This window comes from Leptodactylus fuscus, chromosome 1, assembly GCF_031893055.1.
Source record: "Leptodactylus fuscus isolate aLepFus1 chromosome 1, aLepFus1.hap2, whole genome shotgun sequence".
In the NCBI taxonomy this organism is placed as follows: domain Eukaryota; kingdom Metazoa; phylum Chordata; class Amphibia; order Anura; family Leptodactylidae; genus Leptodactylus; species Leptodactylus fuscus.
The window spans coordinates 205,605,542-205,627,112 of NC_134265.1; the positions used below are offsets into that span (position 1 = coordinate 205,605,542).

At 47.0% G+C, this 21,571-nt stretch overlaps 1 protein-coding gene across 1 annotated transcript; it reads right to left on the reverse strand.

Moving 5' to 3' along the window:
• Positions 1–6,211: 6,211 nt before the first annotated feature.
• RPS15 (ribosomal protein S15) lies at positions 6,212–12,436 on the reverse strand. Its single transcript, XM_075264484.1, has 4 exons — positions 12,372–12,436; positions 11,908–11,993; positions 10,633–10,867; positions 6,212–6,362 (listed from the first exon to the last, which is right to left on the reverse strand). Exons 1-4 carry the CDS (start codon positions 12,372–12,374, stop codon positions 6,249–6,251), a joined length of 438 nt encoding a protein of 145 aa, XP_075120585.1. The 5' UTR covers positions 12,375–12,436; the 3' UTR covers positions 6,212–6,248.
• Positions 12,437–21,571: the final 9,135 nt, after the last annotated feature.

Below are 21,571 nucleotides of genomic sequence, written 5' to 3' on the forward strand. Positions count from 1 at the left end.
CCGCAGAATCCAAGTCAAGAATGGTTATGTCACTTCTTTTTTCCACTACTCGGTAACTGAAAAAAAGACGCGAACGGCTCCCATTTAAGTCAACGGGAGCAATTTTTGGCAGCGGATTTCGCGTCAAAATCTGCTACCAAATAACCCGGTGTGAACTTACCCTAACAGAAACAGTAAGTGGAGTACAAAGCAGAGTTCAGGGAGCAGAGGTCTAGAGGCAAGCCATTAACAGGAACAGGCAGAGTACGGAATCAGGAGGTGAAGGCAAGGTCAAGGCAAAAGTCAGAAACACAGGTAATCAGATCAGGGAATGCTTACTATCAGGATATGGAGATCAACTAAATAGCCAGCACCGGAGTGCTGCTAGAACCCAGCTTAAATAGCATACCAGAGAGTGGGGCAGAATCTCAGGGAAAACCCCCTCCCAAAACCAGAGAATCCAGAGATGAACCTATGTCAGCTCTGACCAGACCCCTAACACTGGTCCTCAGCATCCATTTCCAACTTCCGTCTAATTTCACAATTGGCACCCATGACATTACCTTGGTGAACTTCTTAATCTGCCTCTGTCGTAATGCCTTGGGAGCTCGACATCAGACAGACCATAAAAGCCCTAAAGAGGACGCTGGATTAAGCAAAAATGCCCAGGAGAGGAGGTGAGGCAAGCGGAGTATAAGAATTTGTTATTCTTACAGAGTCCATCAAGAAATTCATTCTGGGGGCCTAAAGCTACAAATGTACTCACATTCCAAAAATGTTGCCAACACAAATTTTCCTTTCAGCAGTAGCATGCTGTCTAGCCCTTGCCTCCGATTGTTTGATTGAATCATTTTAGGTTTGGGTGGCTTGGGTCCCAAACTAGATCTGGGTCAAATAAGTACAGTACAAACTACAACTTAAATTGGCTAAATAAAAAGTGTATAACACTGTAAGGGTTCTTAGGAACCTAACTATCCAATTTCTAGCTCTCTGAGGCAAACATAGCCAAAGTTCTCTTCACGTGAAAGCGACCTGTATGTCTATGGAAAAATAGATGGTAAGCTGTGGATACAAACTGTTTAGGAGTAGCAGGCAGCATCAGCAGTACAGTAAACAGATGATTACCAAGGGAGACGGTAGCACCACTATTCAGGAGGTATCAACCAGACGCGTGTGTGAAATTTTTTTCCCCACTGGCTGTGAACACTTATCCTTTCTAAGTATAAGGGTGCATGCACACTGAGTAACGCCGGGCGTGTATGAGAGCCGCACACGCCGGCATTACAGCAGACTGCCGAACACTTCCCATTCACTTCAATGGGAGCGCTCGTAACAGCGGCGTTTACGAGCGCTCCCATTGAAGTGAATGGGAAGTGTTCGGCAGCCCTGCTGTAACGCCAGCGTGTACGGCTCTCATACACGCCCGGCGTTACGTAGTGTGCATGCACCCTTACAATGCCACTGGTAGCACTTAACAACCATGGCAATCTGGGCCTCCTCCTTCCACTGCTCTACTCCATTGGCCCAGAATTTCATGGAGTCACAGTTAACTGCTAGAATATAGGTGCACTGTAAGTATGACTGTACCTGCTAGTGCAGCGGTGGTGTCAGTTTACTGTTGTGGTTGGCACTGCGAGATGAAAAATTTCTGGTTACATGCTACAGATATGGTTGGTAATGCTGCTCTTATCCAGACGCTTGTAGCTATGGTATTGTCAGAGGAGGTGGAGTTCTGGCTGAGTGAAGTGGGCTGGGAGCGGGCAAAGACCACCTACCTGGGTATGCATGCTGGAACTGGCAATTGCAGTGGTTTTTCTAATCGCTGCGGTAAGTTGGGAACACAGCCTATCCTGATTAGAGATGAGCGAACAGTGTTCTATCGAACACATGTTCGATCGGATATCAGGGTGTTCGCCATGTTCGAATCGAACACCACGTGGTAAAGTGCGCCAAAATTCGATTCCCCTCCCACCTTCCCTGGCGCCTTTTTTGCACCAATAACAGCGCAGGGGAGGTGGGACAGGAACTACGACACTGGGGGCATTGAAAAAAATTGGAAAAAGTCATTGGCTGCCGAAATCAGGTGACCTCCATTTTAGACGAATAGTGGATTTCAAATCCGGGTCATATGAGAATGTGAACTTTGTGACTATGAGACAGGGATAGCTGTACAGGCAGGGATAGCTAGGGATAACCTTTATTTAGGGGGGAATGTTATTAAAAATAACTTTTTGGGGCTCTATCGGGTGTGTAATTGTGATTTTTGTGAGATAAACTTTTTCCCATAGGGATGCATTGGCCAGCGCTGATTGGCCGAATTCCGTACTCTGGCCAATCAGTGCTGGCCAATGCATTCTATTAGCTTGATGAAGCAGAGTGTGCACAAGGGTTCAAGCGCACCCTCGGCTCTGATGTAGCAGAGCCGAGGCTGCACAAGGGTTCAAGCGCACCCTCGGCTCTGATGTAGGAGAGCCGAGGGTGCACTTGAACCCTTGTGCACACTCTGCTTCATCAAGCTAATAGAATGCATTGGCCAGCGCTGATTGGCCAATGCATTCTATTAGCCCGATGAAGTAGAGCTGAATGTGTGTGCTAAGCACACACATTCAGCTCTACTTCATCGGGCTAATAGAATGCATTGGCCAGCGCTGATTGGCCAGAGTACGGAACTCGACCAATCAGCGCTGGCTCTGCTGGAGGAGGCGGAGTCTAAGATCGCTCCACACCAGTCTCCATTCAGGTCCGACCTTAGACTCCGCCTCCTCCGGCAGAGCCAGCGCTGATTGGCCGAAGGCTGGCCAATGCATTCCTATGCGAATGCAGAGACTTAGCAGTGCTGAGTCAGTTTTGCTCAACTACACATCTGATGCACACTCGGCACTGCTACATCAGATGTAGCAATCTGATGTAGCAGAGCCGAGGGTGCACTAGAACCCCTGTGCAAACTCAGTTCACGCTAATAGAATGCATTGGCCAGCGCTGATTGGCCAATGCATTCTATTAGCCCGATGAAGTAGAGCTGAATGTGTGTGCTAAGCACACACATTCAGCACTGCTTCATCACGCCAATACAATGCATTAGCCAGTGCTGATTGGCCAGAGTACGGAATTCGGCCAATCAGCGCTGGCTCTGCTGGAGGAGGCGGAGTCTAAGGTCGGACCTGAATGGAGACTGGTGTGGAGCGATCTTAGACTCCGCCTCCTCCAGCAGAGCCAGCGCTGATTGGTCGAGTTCCGTACTCTGGCCAATCAGCGCTGGCCAATGCATTCTATTAGCCCGATGAAGTAGAGCTGAATGTGTGTGCTTAGCACACACATTCAGCTCTACTTCATCAGGCTAATAGAATACATTGGCCAATCAGCGCTGGCCAATGCATTCTATTAGCTTGATGAAGCAGAGTGTGCAGAAGGGTTCAAGCGCACCCTCGGCTCTGATGTAGCAGAGCCGAGGCTGCACAAGGGTTCAAGTGCACCCTCGGCTCTCCTACATCAGAGCCGAGGGTGCGCTTGAACCCTTGTGCAGCCTCGGCTCTGCTACATCAGAGCCGAGGGTGCGCTTGAACCCTTGTGCACACTCTGCTTCATCAAGCTAATAGAATGCATTGGCCAGCACTGATTGGCCAGAGTACGGAATTCGGCCAATCAGCGCTGGCCAATGCATTCTATTAGCCCGATGAAGTAGAGCTGAATGTGTGTGCTAAGCACACACATTCAGCACTGCTTCATCACGCCAATACAATGCATTAGCCAGTGCTGATTGGCCAGAGTACGGAATTCGGCCAATCAGCGCTGGCTCTGCTGGAGGAGGCGGAGTCTAAGATCGCTCCACACCAGTCTCCATTCAGGTCCGACCTTAGACTCCGCCTCCTCCAGCAGAGCCAGCGCTGATTGGCCGAATTCCGTACTCTGGCCAATCAGCACTGGCTAATGCATTGTATTGGCTTGATGAAGCAGTGCTGAATGTGTGTGCTTAGCACACACATTCAGCTCTACTTCATCGGGCTAATAGAATGCATTGGCCAGCGCTGATTGGCCGAATTCCGTACTCTGGCCAATCAGCACTGGCTAATGCATTGTATTGGCTTGATGAAGCAGTGCTGAATGTGTGTGCTTAGCACACACATTCAGCTCTACTTCATCGGGCTAATAGAATGCATTGGCCAGCGCTGATTGGCCGAATTCCGTACTCTGGCCAATCAGCACTGGCTAATGCATTGTATTGGCTTGATGAAGCAGTGCTGAATGTGTGTGCTTAGCACACACATTCAGCTCTACTTCATCGGGCTAATAAAATGCATTGGCCAATCAGCGCTGGCCAATGCATTCTATTAGCGTGAACTGAGTTTGCACAGGGGTTCTAGTGCACCCTCGGCTCTGCTACATCAGATTGCTACATCTGATGTAGCAGTGCCGAGTGTGCATCAGATGTGTAGTTGAGCAAAACTGACTCAGCACTGCTAAGTCTGCATTCGCATAGGAATGCATTGGCCAGCCTTCGGCCAATCAGCGCTGGCTCTGCCGGAGGAGGCGGAGTCTAAGGTCGGACCTGAATGGAGACTGGTGTGGAGCGATCTTAGACTCCGCCTCCTCCAGCAGAGCCAGCGCTGATTGGCCGAATTCCGTACTCTGGCCAATCAGCACTGGCTAATGCATTGTATTGGCTTGATGAAGCAGTGCTGAATGTGTGTGCTTAGCACACACATTCAGCTCTACTTCATCGGGCTAATAGAATGCATTGGCCAGCGCTGATTGGCCGAATTCCGTACTCTGGCCAATCAGCACTGGCTAATGCATTGTATTGGCTTGATGAAGCAGTGCTGAATGTGTGTGCTTAGCACACACATTCAGCTCTACTTCATCGGGCTAATAGAATGCATTGGCCAGCGCTGATTGGCCGAATTCCGTACTCTGGCCAATCAGCACTGGCTAATGCATTGTATTGGCTTGATGAAGCAGTGCTGAATGTGTGTGCTTAGCACACACATTCAGCTCTACTTCATCGGGCTAATAGAATGCATTGGCCAATCAGCGCTGGCCAATGCATTCTATTAGCGTGAACTGAGTTTGCACAGGGGTTCTAGTGCACCCTCGGCTCTGCTACATCAGATTGCTACATCTGATGTAGCAGTGCCGAGTGTGCATCAGATGTGTAGTTGAGCAAAACTGACTCAGCACTGCTAAGTCTGCATTCGCATAGGAATGCATTGGCCAGCCTTCGGCCAATCAGCGCTGGCTCTGCCGGAGGAGGCGGAGTCTAAGGTCGGACCTGAATGGAGACTGGTGTGGAGCTATCTTAGACTCCGCCTCCTCCAGCAGAGCCAGCGCTGATTGGTCGAGTTCCGTACTCTGGCCAATCAGCACTGGCCAATGCATTTCTATGGGGAAAAGTTAGCTTGCGAAAATCGCAAACTGACAGGGATTTCCATGAAATAAAGTGACTTTTATGCCCCCAGACATGCTTCCCCTGCTGTCCCAGTGTCATTCCAGGGTGTTGGTATCATTTCCTGGGGTGTCATAGTGGACTTGGTGACCCTCCAGACACGAATTTGGGTTTCCCCCTTAACGAGTTTATGTTCCCCATAGACTATAATGGGGTTCGAAACCCATTCGAACACTCGAACAGTGAGCGGCTGTTCGAATCGAATTTCGAACCTCGAACATTTTAGTGTTCGCTCATCTCTAATCCTGATAAAATTGCAATTTTCCTTCCCTTTGGGAGGTAGGGAAGAATTTTCCCGTTTTAGCTTTATAGGGTCTAAGAGCAGTGTCATTTAGTACTCATCCCTCTTCTTGATGCTTACAATACACTTGCACTGTGTAAGTAGCGGAGCATAGAGTCTGCCATGGTTGGTGTTCTTGACCAGTCATCTTGGAAGACATACGGGTTAGCCTCTTTCCCTGGCTGTGCTTTAGACATATGAAGGGCCAAATCCGCATCAAAAGGAGTCTTCCTCTTCTATTTTAAGAGTCCAAATTCCTTCACCATAATGAACGTGACTTAAATCCTGATCCTCCTACATCACCTAAGGGCTATGACATTAGAGATGGAAACTGATCCTCCTCTCCGATCCCTCATTGCAGCATCGCTGATGCTGCTGATAAATTTGGTGACCTATTCAAAGGCCTAATGAGTATCAAGTGATGTATCCAAGTAACACATTGTCTCTCTGGTCTGCTGCATGCAGTAAATACAGAAAGACCTTGTATTCACAAAAAAACAAAACAGAAAGGAGACAGGAAAAACCACCTTTATTTACAACATTAGCATGTTACTTCAGTGGAATAAACCTGGAAGAGTGGGTGGCACCAATACCAGGTCTGCCGTGTTTTACAGGCTTGTAAGTGATGGAGAATTCCCCCAGATAATGGCCAATCATTTCAGGCTGCAAGAAAAAAAAAAATGCAAGTGTAAGGATAATGTAACAGTTCACTTTTTGATTCAAAGTCAGACATTCATACAATGATATTTTATAGTGGTATCATGAGTTTTTAGAAACTGCTGTGAATATGCCAAAAAGAGCAGAAATGCTCAATGGTGTTCTCCAGCTTCACCTATCCCATTACCCAAGCCCCTTATTCTCTTTCCTGGTCTTAACACCAAAAATCACCTACATGACTGAACGGCATTTCCTAGGTCTCAAAAGGGACCAAGATATACAGCAGAAAGAAATACAGACATTAGGTTATCTGAGGGGAGCAAGTTATAACATTTACCTGCTACTGTCAAATAGGACTACTATTTTACAAAGAAAAACCATGCAATGCAGACAGACTTTTGGGTACGCAAGTTGCCCTATACTACCTGTGACATCACGGGTCTCATCTGGAGACCTGCTGAAGCAGATTGGCCTCAGCAGTCACGTGACCGCCATGGTCAGTGTATTCAATGGAATTCCAAGAGACTCGTTGAGCAGAAGAACTAGAATGCGCTGGGAGGACACTGGAGCATCGGGTACAGAATAGGATTTTTATTTCCCCCACTGCCAATTTATTCACCGGCTCATTTCAGAAAGTTAAAAGGGTTGTCCATTTTGCCTGGGCAATCCCTTAATACATTACTGCGAAGGACACCCATACGAAAATACTTCTAATCTACTAATTGTCCACAAATATTTTAAGGAAAACCTGTCAGACTGTGCTGTATCAGAAAATGGTCACTATACCGTTAAGCAGCTGGTAACTATGGTCTAAAACCCCTACATTCTACCATCGCCTTCCCAATGGCTGATGAGATTACTTCATTGAGGGACCCTTGAACATATGCACTGGGAGTGGAGCAGGGGTCAGTACATTCCACATGCTCTGCATATTGGGCACATAAATAGTGAAGCGAGGGAGGAGGTTGGTGTTGGGAGTGACTGCAGATGAATGGCTTTTCCTTTTGGAAGAGATTTCCTGATTGGATTCATCCAGCCATTTAACAGATGCAGGGCAAGAGCGCCAATTGGCTAGGAAAGTGTACACCGATAATGCACTGCCTTTTAAAAAGGACCTTTCATGTTCTCCACATTGAAGGCATTATATAGCACTGGAAAGCTTTGCTGCAAGCAAACACTCAGCTTTGCCTGTACACAAATAGCCTGAACAGCCTGTGTATTTCTCTGACAGTTCAGAGACATTGGTGCAGAAGCTTACAGAACTGATCTCTGCAACCAGGGTGTGTACAGTTAGCGATATATCCTTTAGTCAATGGCAGTACAAGACAGTGGTATGAACACAATAATTGAAATTGATATGAGCAAGTTCAAGCAATTAATTGAGCAGACTCTCAATTTCTGTTATTTCTTGATTATTGCCAAACCCTACTTTAAGGCCCCCCACACAACAAGGAGACTTTAACATGAGATCTCTTACTGCAGTACATCACACAATCCCTATACTCAATAGAGAAAGGCTGACAGGAGGCAGTGAATGGCCTCCTAGCTAATATGGCAGCCCCTCAATATCATTGTAGGGGGATCAGAGGGGCATTTATTTTTACAGTAATAGGTCTAAATAAACCCATCTCTTTGCTACACAACTCTCTTAACCTGGTATTTATCTTTCAGGATCTCACGAAATTAGGATAACACTTAGGTCACAACATCACATGTCCCTGGCATCTTTCCAGAGTCGGGAAGAGAATGAAGATCAGCAGAGGAGTGTTTTGTTTTTTTCGATGTTCACCTCTAATGGGCCATTGCTAATTATATTCTGGCCTGAAGAGTATTTATTTCCAGGGAGTATTTCTTTGCTTACCTGGTCCCAGGGATACTTTTGACGGGCCTGGGGCTTTCAATGACATCACAACTCCAGGTCATGTGATAGAGCCAACATTTGGCTCTGTGTCCCTCTGCCCCCACGTTCCTGATCTCACAGGTAATTTACTTGTGCTATAGGGGCTGGCAAACTTGGAGAGCCAGACGCTGCCTCAAATCACATGACCCAGGGGTTGTGATGTTTCCAGAACCAGAGTGCAACAAAAGTATCCCTGGGACCTAGTAGATGACTAAACACTCCTCAGACAACTCCTTTAACCTGGTAGATGAAGGAGAAAGCAGAGTGACCCAGAGGACAGGTACTAGCTCAAGTCATGTGACTCAGGGTTGGAAACTGCCCAAAACTCCCAGATTCACTGCCTAAAAGCCCCTGAGTAACTATTCAAAGTAGGGAAGTTAGTTGAAAAATAGTCTAAAGTCAGATTAAATCAATATGAACATCCTTACCATCCGGTCTCCTAAAGGATATGTCACTGACTGAAACCAAAGTTCATTGGCATAACTAGCTCTTGCGGCATGTGCACATTATAGATAGAATACAACTTTAACCACTTCAGTGCCGGGCCAATTTGTGGTCCAGGACCAGTCACATTTTAGGGTTTTTTTTTTTTTTGTATGTGCGGTTTTGAGGGCCGTAACATTTTTATCATCTGTTATTCAACTAATTTCCACGTTTTTTTTTTTGTGACATACAGGGCTTTATTTTTAGGTTTTTATTTTTGGATGTGTATTTTTTTATATCCAGGAAAAGAAACAAAATAGGAGGTAAATCATGTCTGTTTTTTCATTTAATAAAGTGCTACTGAAAAACTTACAATACTTTTTCCTCTCAGTTACGGTAATTTTTATTTGGTATGGTGTCAGGCTGGGGCAATAACCTTTAATAAGGGCGTTTTAATGACTTTTTTTTTTTAAAATTTCACTTCTTTTTTTTAACTTCTCTATTAATTTTTTTCACATTGTGTCCCCATAAGGTCATAATAAACCTTTGGGGACATCTGATCAGTGTTTCTTTAGTGTTGGAGGACTGATTTCCCCTGCAACTGGGGCTGGTACATTTAGCCCCAGTTGTAGGAGGAATACAGCCTCCTGAACGCTACTATACACCTTACTAGAGTTGATATGGACCTTGCAGGTCCCAGCAGCTCTTGTAAGACGCTGACACTGGTGGATCACGTGACCGCCAGGTCAGAGGGCGGCGGCATCATGGCAGTGCCCATAGCGGTGTATACAGAGCTCATTGCCTTCTCTCAGAGCTCTAGCTGAATTTACAACCAGCTCCCTGTCTCAGCAGCTTCACGATTTTGTGCAGCTGTTGAATTCTGCTTGGACGTACTGGTACATCCTTGCAGAACAAAGTAGCCACCTTCTGGATGTAAATACCTTAAATTGTTCATTAATGGGAATTGAGGAAATGTTCAATTGTGATTTTGATCAGGGTCAAATTCACTCATCCCTAATTTAAAGAATCCCTGGAGAAACCCTTCAAGCATATATTGCATAGCTACATGTTAGACAAACAACAGACCGGTGTCGATCTTCGGTACAATCTTCATACAGACTTGCATGCAGTTGCGCCATAAATGCTTAATATGGGAATAACCTTTGAAGACCAGGTTCACATATGACTTTTCTCTCCACCTAAGGCTGGTCTTACACGACAGTATTGAATGTAAGGTCCGCTAGTTGCTGATCGGCAACATAGACTCCGCAGATGTCTGTGTCCTGCCGTACTCGCCCATAGTTCTATGGGAGAGTCCGTGCCGTGTCGCAATTCACAGCCATTACGGACATGTCCTATAAATTGCGGACCACGGTTGCGGCCCGGCCACACCACGGATAAAATATCTGGTGGTGCAAGAGGCCACGTTGAATATAATGTGTCCGCAATTGAAAACCCTCAACTGCTGACTTACATTACGGTCGTGTAAGACCAGCCTAAGATTTGCATGGAGGACTTTTCTCAACAGGTGTCAATATAAAACCAGCAGGATCCATTAGTCTGTGGGTGACTGCATTTCAAGCCCACAGGCTCTGTCTTTCGTGTTCTCATGAAGACCCGATCATTAATGTGATCCTAGCGTAAATCCACAAGTTTCTCAATTCAACATTGATTCCTATAATGCATACTACTAGAGTGTTTGGAAACTCAACTTTGTGCTCCTAACATTACATGCCTTTAAGGTACTTCCTGACAGCCAACAGTGGGCAATGTAGTACTACGCAAAGTTATGCAAACACCAGGATATAAGGCCCAGGTCACTCCTGCGTTTGGGTTTCCGTTCAGGGAGTCTTCTTGGGGACTCCTCCTCCTCCCCCTGCCCAAACAGAAATCTGAACACAGAAGTCAAATGGGCCTAAGCTACAACAGCCATAGTATTCCCACAATACTAACCTTTATTTCAACTTGATTGAAGGATTTGCCATTGTAAACTCCCACCATGCTGCCTACCATTTCTGGCAAAATGATCATGTCTCTCAGATGAGTCTTAATGACCTCTGGCTTTTCCATGGGAGGGGCTTCCTTCTTAGCCTTACGGAGACGCTTTAGAAGAGAATTCTGCTTGCGACGCAGACCTCTGTTCAGACGCCGGCGCTGACGGGCGCAGTACAGCTGCATGATCTGCTCACTGCAGAAAAGGAAATTAAGCATTAGCCACATAGCCCAAATTCAAATCCACATTGAAGGCTTCATGAGGTGCATTTGTCACCGATGCTGTGAAGAGTTGCAGACGAATTCCTTCATGCAGGACTTTTGTACAGTAAAGGGATAGAAGCCCAACAGTACTTACTGTAGACAATAGGATACTTGCACATTTTATTTTAAGAGTTAGCACATGAGTAGTTCCACTCCTATAAGAGTGGATTAAGTGAAAACTGTACAGATCTGAACACAGCCTTAAAGAGAAACCATCAAGTCGATTTGGGACACTAAACCATCCACTGGTACATAAAGAATAGGGGTTTAATTTCCCAAACTGCTGTTAGAAATCTATCCGTTCCAGGAGTTATAGAAAAACTTTTATACTTTTCTAGAAAGGAGTCCAATGAGCCTTATCAAACTCATTGCTGTTACTCCCTGCACCTACACAATTCAGTGAAGTCAAACACATACACCCCAGCTGTAGCCGAGATGTACACCTTGGCTTCAGGGTAATAGTGTACCAAAGGAGGGAGTACAACAGTATGGGAAGTATAAAGCCATTTTTTATTGCAGGCACAGATTGTGTCATGAGAGGGTGATTTGGGACACTAAACCCCTGGTACATAAGGAACTGTGGATGGTTTAGTGTCCCAAACTGCCCTGACAATTTCCCTTTAAGTTGGTTCTCCCATTTAAGACACTTCCCATAGCCACATGATGGGGAATAAAAGAAACCTCTGGGGGTTTAATCACTCAGTCTCCCAAAATGCCTCCTGCATTCTCCAAAAAATAAATCCCTTCATTCATATTTGGGGGGGGGGGTCAAACCACATTAGCAGCAGCCCCATAACAATGAATGAAGCTAAGGGTCACAGAAATATCCTGGCACTAGAACTCACTAGGAGCAGTCCAATACCCAGTAATGTGACTCATTGTGGATAGGGGAGAAGTGCTTGCTCTGGAATAAACCCTTCAGCATGCTGATAGAAAACATCTAAAGGACATCAATACAAGAAAGTGACTTACTAGGACATATCGAGCAGTTGGTCCAGGTCCACACCTCTGTAGGTGAACTTCCTAAAGGTCCTCTTCTTCTTCTGTTCTGCGTCCGCCTGTTACACAGAAGTCACCATTAAGCCATGCCATGACTAGACCCCTCCAACCTATGTATCATTGCTAGTGCGCCGGATCCTGAGCGAGCCCGAGCCTTAGCACGAGGCACTGCTGGTGGAACAGCTCGTAGAGCGCCATACACTGAGACAGAGGCTGCAAGCATGGAAACAGACACAGGCCAACCCGGAACAGCGCCGCTGTCCGGGCCCAGCAACCAACACCAAGAAATCCTGCCACCCGCTCACATACTGTACCCATAACCTGCCACATGGGAAACAAAGAAAAAGATCATCCACCACACGCCATCTATAACCCCAAACACGCGCTAACAATAACGGATGGCATTAGATTCGCACAACACAGAGAAAAGCACCCACCATCTTGTCCAGCAGTCGGGGAGGAAAAGAAAGAAATCTCGCCCCTGTGCGCCAGATATCGCGAGAGGCTTCTGCGAGGCTGTGACGTCACTTCCGGCGCGCGGCCTCTTAGGCCGGCGCTATATATAAACTACCTACGGCAGCTATGTTTACTACTGGTAGTGTTCGCTTTCGAAATGTATGCGTTAATGGCGGCAGAGGATTTTCATTACACTACCCACTACCCTTTTTATGCTATTCTGGTTTTTGAAAAATGTCTCGTTTTATATATATTGAAAAAAATGGAATATGGAAGTACTCTGCAAAATCTCACAGTAACCCTCTAAAAGAAATTACCAAAACTGTCTATAATGTCACTGAAAAAAGCCCCTCGGCCAAACACGGTGGCTCAGTGATTAGCACGGGAGTCCTGGATTCAAATCCTACAAGGACATCTGGATGGAGTTTGCATACCTCCCAATTTTTGAAGAACAGAAAGAAGGACAAAATATGCAGCATGCATAGCGTGCCGTGGTAAATTTAGCTCCGCCCACTGTATGTTCACTCCACCCATTCTCATTCATTTTTCATGTGCCCCCACACAGTATAATCCTCCTACAGTCACCTGCATTATATGTCCCCCCTCCATCTCCCCCAGTTTCATATACACCCTTTCATCTGCCCCCAGTTTCATGTCCCTCTCCATTTGCCCCAGATTCATGTTCCCCCTCCATCTCTGCCCCCAGTTTCTTGTCACCCTCCATCTGTGTCCCGAATTCCACTCCCCCCTCCATCTCTGCCCTCAGTTTCTTGTCACCCTCCATCTGTGTCCCGAATTCCACTCCCCCCTCCATCTCTGCCCTCAGTTTCATGTCCCCCCATCTCTGCCCACAGTTTCATGTCACCCCATCTCTGCCGACAGTTTCATGCCCCCCTTCATCTCTGCCCCTAGTTTCATGTCCCACCTACATCTCTGCCCCTAGTTTCATGCCCCCTCTCCATCTCTGTCCTCAGTTTCATGTCACCCTCCATATCTGTCCCCAATTCCACTCCCCCCGCCATCTCTGCCCCCAGTTTCATTTACATGAAACGTTTTTCGGTCCGGTGACCTTCATCAGACTCTGAGTAGCAGAGAGTTCAAGGTTAGAGCACTGCACCTTAGTGCTATAGTAGTAAGAGTAGACAAATAGTCTCCACCAAACAGCCGTACCAGGCCCGCTATGACCGTCCGGTCGTAGAAAATGAACGCAAATGGATTGCCTTGCGGCACACTGAAGAGGCGCCTCTTCAGTGTGCCGCAAGGCAATCCATTTGCGTTCATTTTCTACGACCGGACGGTCATAGCGGGCCTGGTACGGCTGTTTGGTGGAGACTATTTGTCTACTCTTACTACTATAGCACTAAGGTGCAGTGCTCTAACTTTGAACTCTCTGCTACTCAGAGTCTGATGAAGGTCACCGGACCGAAAAACGTTTCATGTAAATCTGCACTCTACCATTAAAAATTTTGGTGAATGATTCAACATCATTTAAGTGTGAAGCTCCTCATTCCTATCTGAATACGGGCTGGGACCCCTGCTTCTCCTTAAGAATTTTGGGACTATGGCTGTATCCCTCTGTTCATCTGCCCCCAGTTTCATGTTCCCCCATCTCTGCCCCCAGTTTCATGCCCCCTTCATCTCTGCCCCCAGTTTCATGCCCCCCTTCATCTCTTCCCCCAGTTTCATGTCCCACCTACATCTCTGCCCCTAGTTTCATGCCCCCTCTCCATCTCTGTCCCCAGTTTCATGTCGTTCTCTCCCACCCTTCATATGCCCCTAGTTTTATAGGCCCCCTTCATTATGTTCCCCCTCAATGTTTAACACAAAACAACACTGATACTCACCTTTCCCTTGTTCCCCCCGCAGCTCTCTCCACAGTCTCACTCACAGAATTGTAGGTGCGATGTGATGATGTCACTCACATCGCGCCTACACATCCAGGAGCCGGAGCGCAGCGGTAAAGCAGGAGCTGAGCTGTGACAGCTCCTGCTCTACTCACCTAAGCATTCAACTCATCTGCGTCCGGAGGACCAGGACATACCTCCCGCTGACCGGGACTGCGGGACAGGACACCAAATCCAGAAATGTCCCGCAGAATCAGGGACTGTTGGGAAGTATGAGTTTGTATGTTCTCCTCATGTTTGCGTGAATTTCCTTCTACACTCTAAAGACATTTTGATAAGGAATTTAGATTGTAAGCCCTATATGGGACACTGACCACAATGTCTGTAAAGCGCTGCGGAATATGATGACGCTATATAAGTAAGAAAGCAGATGAAATAAACATACAACTGTTGCTAATGGAGACGACCTGTAGGCTATCTTCAGCGCTACATAATCGAGCATGTGAAGTGCATCAAATGATTTCTGTGAGGAAGAAAGGACAGTTAGGAAGCACGCAAGACACCATGCTCATGGGAGACAGAGATATCATTCCCCCTTTGCCCAACAGCAGCACAGATTGGGGTATTCCTGCCCCCCGTGTGCACTTAGGACAGGTGGAATCAGGGTCGGATTGGCCCGCCGGTGTACCAGGGAATCCCAGTGTGCATTTTTTCAGATACATTGGTCAGGGGTCCTGACCAATGCATCTGCATACCTCCCACGCCCACACATCACTCACTATCCGGGAATCCAGTACAGGATTCCTTGTTAGTGAGTGATAGCTGCTTTCAGCGGTATGTACAAATGTACTTACCGCTGAAAGCTGTCAGTCGGGCTGCGGTCGCGCGGACCACAGCCTACACTGACTGCAGAGTGACCTCTGCCCCGACGCCCGATGCAGACGCTGATGACTGACGTCATCAGCACTTGCAGCCAGAAGATGGAGGAGGACACGCGGCTGCTCTTCGTGGGATGTGAGACTTAAGGTAAGTTTAATACTCGGGGTGTGGGGGGCCTACTGTGGGGCAAACAATACTGTGTGTGGGGGCCCCTACTGTGGGGCATATAATACTCTGTGGGGGCCCAAAATGTATTATTTAATACTGCATGGGGGGGCCACTGTGAAGCATATAATACTGAAGGTGTGGGGGTATGAAACTGGGGGCAGAGATGGATGGGTACATGAAACTGGGGGAAGAGATGGAGGTCGGCGGATGAAAGGGGGCAGAGATGGAGGGGTATATGAAACTGGGGAAAGAGATGGAGGGGTACATGAAACTGGGGGAAGAGATGGAGGTCGGCGGATGAAAGGGGGCAGAGATGGAAGGGTATATGAAACTGGGAGCAGAGATGGAGGGGTACATGAAACTGGGGGAAGAGATGGAGGTCTGCAGATGAAAGGGGGCAGAGGTGGAGGGGTATATGAAACTGGGGAAAGAGATGGAGGGGTACATGAAACTGGGGGAAGAGATGGAGGTCGGCGGATGAAAGGGGGCAGAGATGGAGTGGTATATGAAACTGGGGAAAGAGATGGAGGGGTACATGAAACTGGGGGAAGAGATGGAGGTCGGCGGATGAAAGGGGGCAGAGATGGAGGGGTATATGAAACTGGGGAAAGAGATGGAGGGGTATATGAAACTGGGGAAAGAGATGGAGGGGTACATGAAACTAGGGGAAGAGATGGAGGTCGGCGGGTGAAAGGGGGCAGAGATGGAGGGGTATATGAAACTGGGGAAAGAGATGGAGGGGTATATGAAACTGGGGAAAGAGATGGAGGGGTACATGAAACTAGGGGAAGAGATGGAGGTCGGCGGATGAAAGGGGGCAGAGATGGATTGGTATATGAAACTGGGGAAAGAGATGGAGGGGTACATGAAACTGGGGGAAGAGATGGAGGTCGGCGGATGAAAGGGGGCAGAGATGGAGGGGTATATGAAACTGGGGAAAGAGATGGAGGGGTATATGAAACTGGGGAAAGAGATGGAGGGGTATATGAAACTGGGGAAAGAGATGGAGGGGTATATGAAACTGGGGAAAGAGATGGAGGGGTACATGAAACTGGGGGAACTGATGGGTTAACCTCCCTTAGGCTAATTGTAAAGAAAAAGATTATACTGGACAACCTCTTTAAAGTGTTGCACATTAGCAGGTGTATATTAAAGGGGTCGTCCAGGCATAATTTTTTATGGTTTATCCTCAGGATAGGCCAGAGATACCTGATCTGTACAGGGCCGATACCCAGCCCTTGGACTGATAAGCTGTACAGAGCCACTTCTGGCACCAGTCCTATACACAAAATGGGGCCAGAAGCAGAAAGCTCTGTCCACTGTATATCAGCACCTTCACTGCATCTCGGCACTTATTGAAGTCAGTGGGAGCTGAGCTGCAGTGAAGGTGCTGGGTGACTAAACAGCGGATGGAGTTTTCTGCTTCTAGGCCTGCATTGTGTAAAGAACGGGCCAGAAGTGGTTCCATACAGCTGATGGGACCATGTGTCAGCCCCCTACTGATCAGGCAATTATGCCCTATACTGAGCAAAGGACGTAAAAAAGATTGACATTGATTTGGACAAATCGCACATTTTAATGTTCAGTCTCATGGCGACGCCTCATTTCTGGAAATCCTGTACCTAATTGGTCTTTACAGTTACATGAGGTGCAGGACTCCCAGCAAGAAGGCGCTGGCACAAGACTGAATGGACATTAGCAGTGGACAACAGTGTGCCGGGGACAGATGAGTATACTTTTTATTTATTTATTTTACACCTCATGCCTGCCACATCGGTTGCTCCTCTGCAGATCAGCTTTCCAGGACAGAGCAGCTACAGGTAATGGTAACAATTCTAGGAGTCACGTTGTTCACTTTCCATCCAGGGTGTTGCAGTAGGTTTAGGTAGTGCGTTGTTCCACATGGTATAATGGGTGAGCAGCATGGCTCCCGACATGTTATTACCTTTAGCTGCCCTGTCTCGGTACCGCTGGTCAGCAGGGGTCTAGATGGTGGGCCCCTAGAAACAATTCCACTGATGGGCCCTAGACATCCCAGTCCAACCCTGGGTGGAATATTTAATTAAACTAACCTTCACCTACAAGAGGCCGAGAGACCTCCCCCCCATGTTTTTTTTTTTTCTGTCCTGTGTGTGGGACAGGTGGAGGAGGCTTTCTGGCCTCTTGTATGGTTTGGCAGAAGGTGTCTTAACCCCTTAAGGACCAGGCCATTTTTTGGTTTCGCATTTTCGTTTTTCCCTCCTCACATTTCAAGAGCCATAACTTTTTCATTTTTCAGTTCACAGAGTCACATGATAGCTTATTGTTTGCGGGACAAATTGTACTTTGTAATGGCACCATTCAATATGCTGTGCAATGTACTGGGAAGCTGGAAAAAAATTCAGAATGAGGCGCAATTGGAGAAAAAATGCATTTGCGCCATTTTCTTATGGGTTTAATTTTTACAGCATTCACTGTTTGGTACAAATGACATGTTACCTGTGTTCTACGTGTCAGTACGAACGCGGTGATACCAAATTTATATAGTATTTGAAATGTTTTGATACTTTTAAAAAAATGATAAACTTTGCAAAATAGAAAAAAAAATTTGTGTCATCATGTTCTAACACCTGTAACTTTTTCATATTTCCATGTATGGAGCTGGTTGTGGTGTCTTTTTATGCGGGACAAGATGACGTTTCTATTGATACCATTTGGGGAAAGATCTGATGGTTTGATCACTTTTTATTCAATTTTTTATAGGAGGCAAAGTGTTGAAAAAACCGCTTTTTGGCTGTTTTTATTTTTTTTGCCGCTACGCCGTTCGCAGTACGGGATAAATGTTTTAATATTCTAATAGTTCAGGCATTTTGGAGCGCAGGGATACCTAATATGTTTATGTTTAATGTTCTTTAATTACTTTTATAGCTGATCTAGGGAAAGGGGGGTGATTTGAACTTTTATATTTTTTTTATTTTTTTAATACTTTTAAAAACTTTTTTTTTTCTTCTGTTACATTTATGATCAGACCCCTTAGGTACCTTGAAACCTAGGGAGTCTGATCGCTCATACTATTCACTGCAATACTACAGTACTGCAGTGAATAGCAGAATCCCAGCACTTCTATTAGACGAGGCCTCTGGCATCGTCTAATAGATCTCGTGCAGAGACAAGCCTGGAAGCCTTCAATAGGCTTCCGGCTGTCATAGCAACCGATCACCGCCCTCTTGTGACGTTCAGGAGGGCGGCGATCGGCAAAACATGGCGGTGCCCATGCCGCCGGCGCCGTTTACACACTGCGGTCACGTTTGACCGCAGTGTGTAAAGGGTTAACAGCAGCAATCGGCTCGGGCACCGACCGCTGCTGTTATTGGCAGGTCCTGGCTGTATTATACAGCCGGCATCTGCCGTGTATGGAGCGAGCTCAGCGTGTGAGCTCGCTCTATACATCCCCATGCGACCCATGACGTACAGTTACGTCAAGGGTCGCTAAGGGGTTAAAGCCTTCTTTTTTTTCTTTCCCTTTTCTTTGTTTCTGAGAGAAAGATATAGGTTTATATTGCAGTCTTTTGTCTTTCCTGTTACTGACATTTTTCAGCTGTGTTGCAGCTTGTTCATTACCAGCAGTAAGGTAGCTGAGTCTCCTTTCAGCTTTCCTCTGTGTTCAGTGCAGAAACTAAAGCACTATTTTCTATTGCTATGGTCACTCTGTCGTTGTTTTTTGTCAGCTCCTGTGTGCACTCACCTGTGCTGCTCAGCTGTGGAAGTCATTTCACTGCCATTATGGTAAGATCCAACCAAACTTTTTGATGTCTTGCGGTTTTTTAAGGTGCATTTAGTTCCTAAGTGGAGACCATATGCTGTGGACCTAAAATAGGGGTTCACATATACCTGTGTATTATCATTGCTTGAAAAGTGCATATTTGTTTATTGCTCACTTGATGGTGTATTATAGTTAAGTTATATTTAATGGTGCCTATCTTCCAGCCTGCTGTTGTGGAGTCTTCCCTTATCAGACTCTGTGGTCTCCATTGGCTGACGGGCTGGGTTTCTCCGGCTGCCTTAAATCACAGCTAATGTGAACAGCAGCCTATTATACGCAGTGATTTTGAGGATCACTGGATTCTCAGCAGCTCACATGTATCCAGGTGAGGTAAACTAAAGGTGCACCAAGTTTATTCTTGACTAGCATCTGCCCGCGACTTCGTCTGAGGGTTTGCGGTGGCGCTGAGCCGGTAATATTTAGGCATGCGCCGTTGGCTTGGACCCGCCGTGTGCCCCCGCCACATATGCTCCTCGCCTGGCCCCATGGCCTCTCTATCTACCGGCGGCCAGCTTTGCAAGGCTCCCGGCTGTCTTAGCAACGTGACGGCGGCCCCGGAGCTTAGTCCGGGTGGCGGCGATGAGAAGGAACATGGCGGCGTTGGGACACAGGGATACCTAAGATGTATGTGTTTCACAGTATTTAATCCATTTTCTAGGGAAAACACATGTTCTAGGGAAAGGAGTGATGATTAGAATCTTTTTTTTTTTTTTGGTAATTTTTTTTGTAAATTTTGTTTGTACATATTGTGCATTGTAATGCATTGCATAATTGCGCTTCTATTGCAGGCTACGTAGTATAGGCTGCAATAGAAGCAAAAGACTGACAGGCCGGCTGTCATAGCAACGGAACATGCCAGCGCCCACGCGCGGCTGGAGGAAATGGCGCCTCGGTCAGCTTTGACTGAGGCGCCGGAAGGGTTAATATCGACGATCAGTGCAGCCACTGACCGGGGACATTACCGCGGGTTGGCTACTGTGTAAAACAGTAAACACCCGCCGGCTATGGCAGCCGCCTGGCTCCCAGGTGGTTACCATAGTCAAGCACTCGGCATGCACCGTACTACTATGGCGGATGTCAGGAAGGGGTTAACTGAGCATGAAGTTAGGTGATGTTTTTGTCGTGTGTGGAGGAGTAATTGAGAGACAAGCGAGTAAGGTACAGTAGGCAGACAGTAGTGAGTGGAAAGCGTAGAGCGGAGGAGAGAGCACAGAAGTAGGACGCTTGGATGTGGAGCCGGTGTCCCCATGCAAGTCTGGGTTGCAAACTTACCAGTGTCCTTGGTTGCGTCAAGAGATCTGGAAGCTGGAGGGTCGGGATGGCGGCAGAGTAGTAAGTTGACTGCGGTGTCGGGGACTCTGGCAGGCTGGCGAGTAGTTCGGGTGTTGCGGTCTTGGCTACAGCTGCAAACTCATGGCGTCCCGGAAGACGTTGTGTACGTGGGCAATGTGCGCATGCTCCTGCAAATACAGTGTACTTGCTGTGGGTGGCCGCAGCATCCTTGCGGATCCTGATTGCGCTGGTGTTCGGCAAAGATGCCGGGTCCGGACCGTGGAAGAGGTAGGCTTGGAGTAACGTTAACGTGAGTGGGCAAGTGTGAAAGTATATGTAAATGTTATTGCCTGGGTTTAGGAGCTAGTCCCGAGGTGGCAATAGGGAGTTTGTGGCTTGCTATGCTAAGAAGTGTGTAGGATTGTAGAGCTGCTGCTATGAGTTCTGGTTTTGTGGGCCTCCTGGCAAGAACGTATCTCCATGATTGTGACGAAAAGTAGCCTATCTTTCAATCCTGCCTATGAACTATGTTTGTGGAAAATTTTATGCAAATCGGTTGAGCGGTTTAGTAGGAGCAAGTTTCCTTAAAAAAGCAAGTTATTATTTTTTTCTTTTTTGTGGTTCAGTCTGTGGGAAACAGATTTTTATGTTTTAAAGGGGTATTCCCACGTTGCGTACTCACCAGTCTTCACTGCTGTAAAATCGTCTTTCTTCCTGGTTTCTTGCGTCATTTGGTGGGCGGGGTTTCACATGCAACCTGCCGTTTAGCTCCGCCCCCAAATTAGTGTGCAGCTCAGCCCACCGCATAGCATGATCCTATGGGGCGGCTGAAAGGCCTGTGATGTCATCAAAGGTCCTTAAACACTATATGCACAATATTGGACTATGAAGTACAGGCAGGAGCAGCTCCATTCTGTGTTACATACAGAGACTGCCTGTCTCTGCCATAATGAACACAATTGAATTAGCTAGCCTGATAACTGGGAGAACAGAAGACGATCAGAAATGAAAGCCGCTCCTCTCCCCTATCTGAGAGCAGGAAGCTAGGTCATGTGGTGTAGACACAGGAATAGCTAGAAACACAGGCTCGCTCCTGTGCACTTAGCTCCTCCTCCCTCCCCCCTGAGAGCAGGCAGCTACATCACTTGACTTTTGAGCAGATAAGTCAAGGGCTGTGTCAACAATGAATTGAATAAAGTAATATAGTGGACAAACA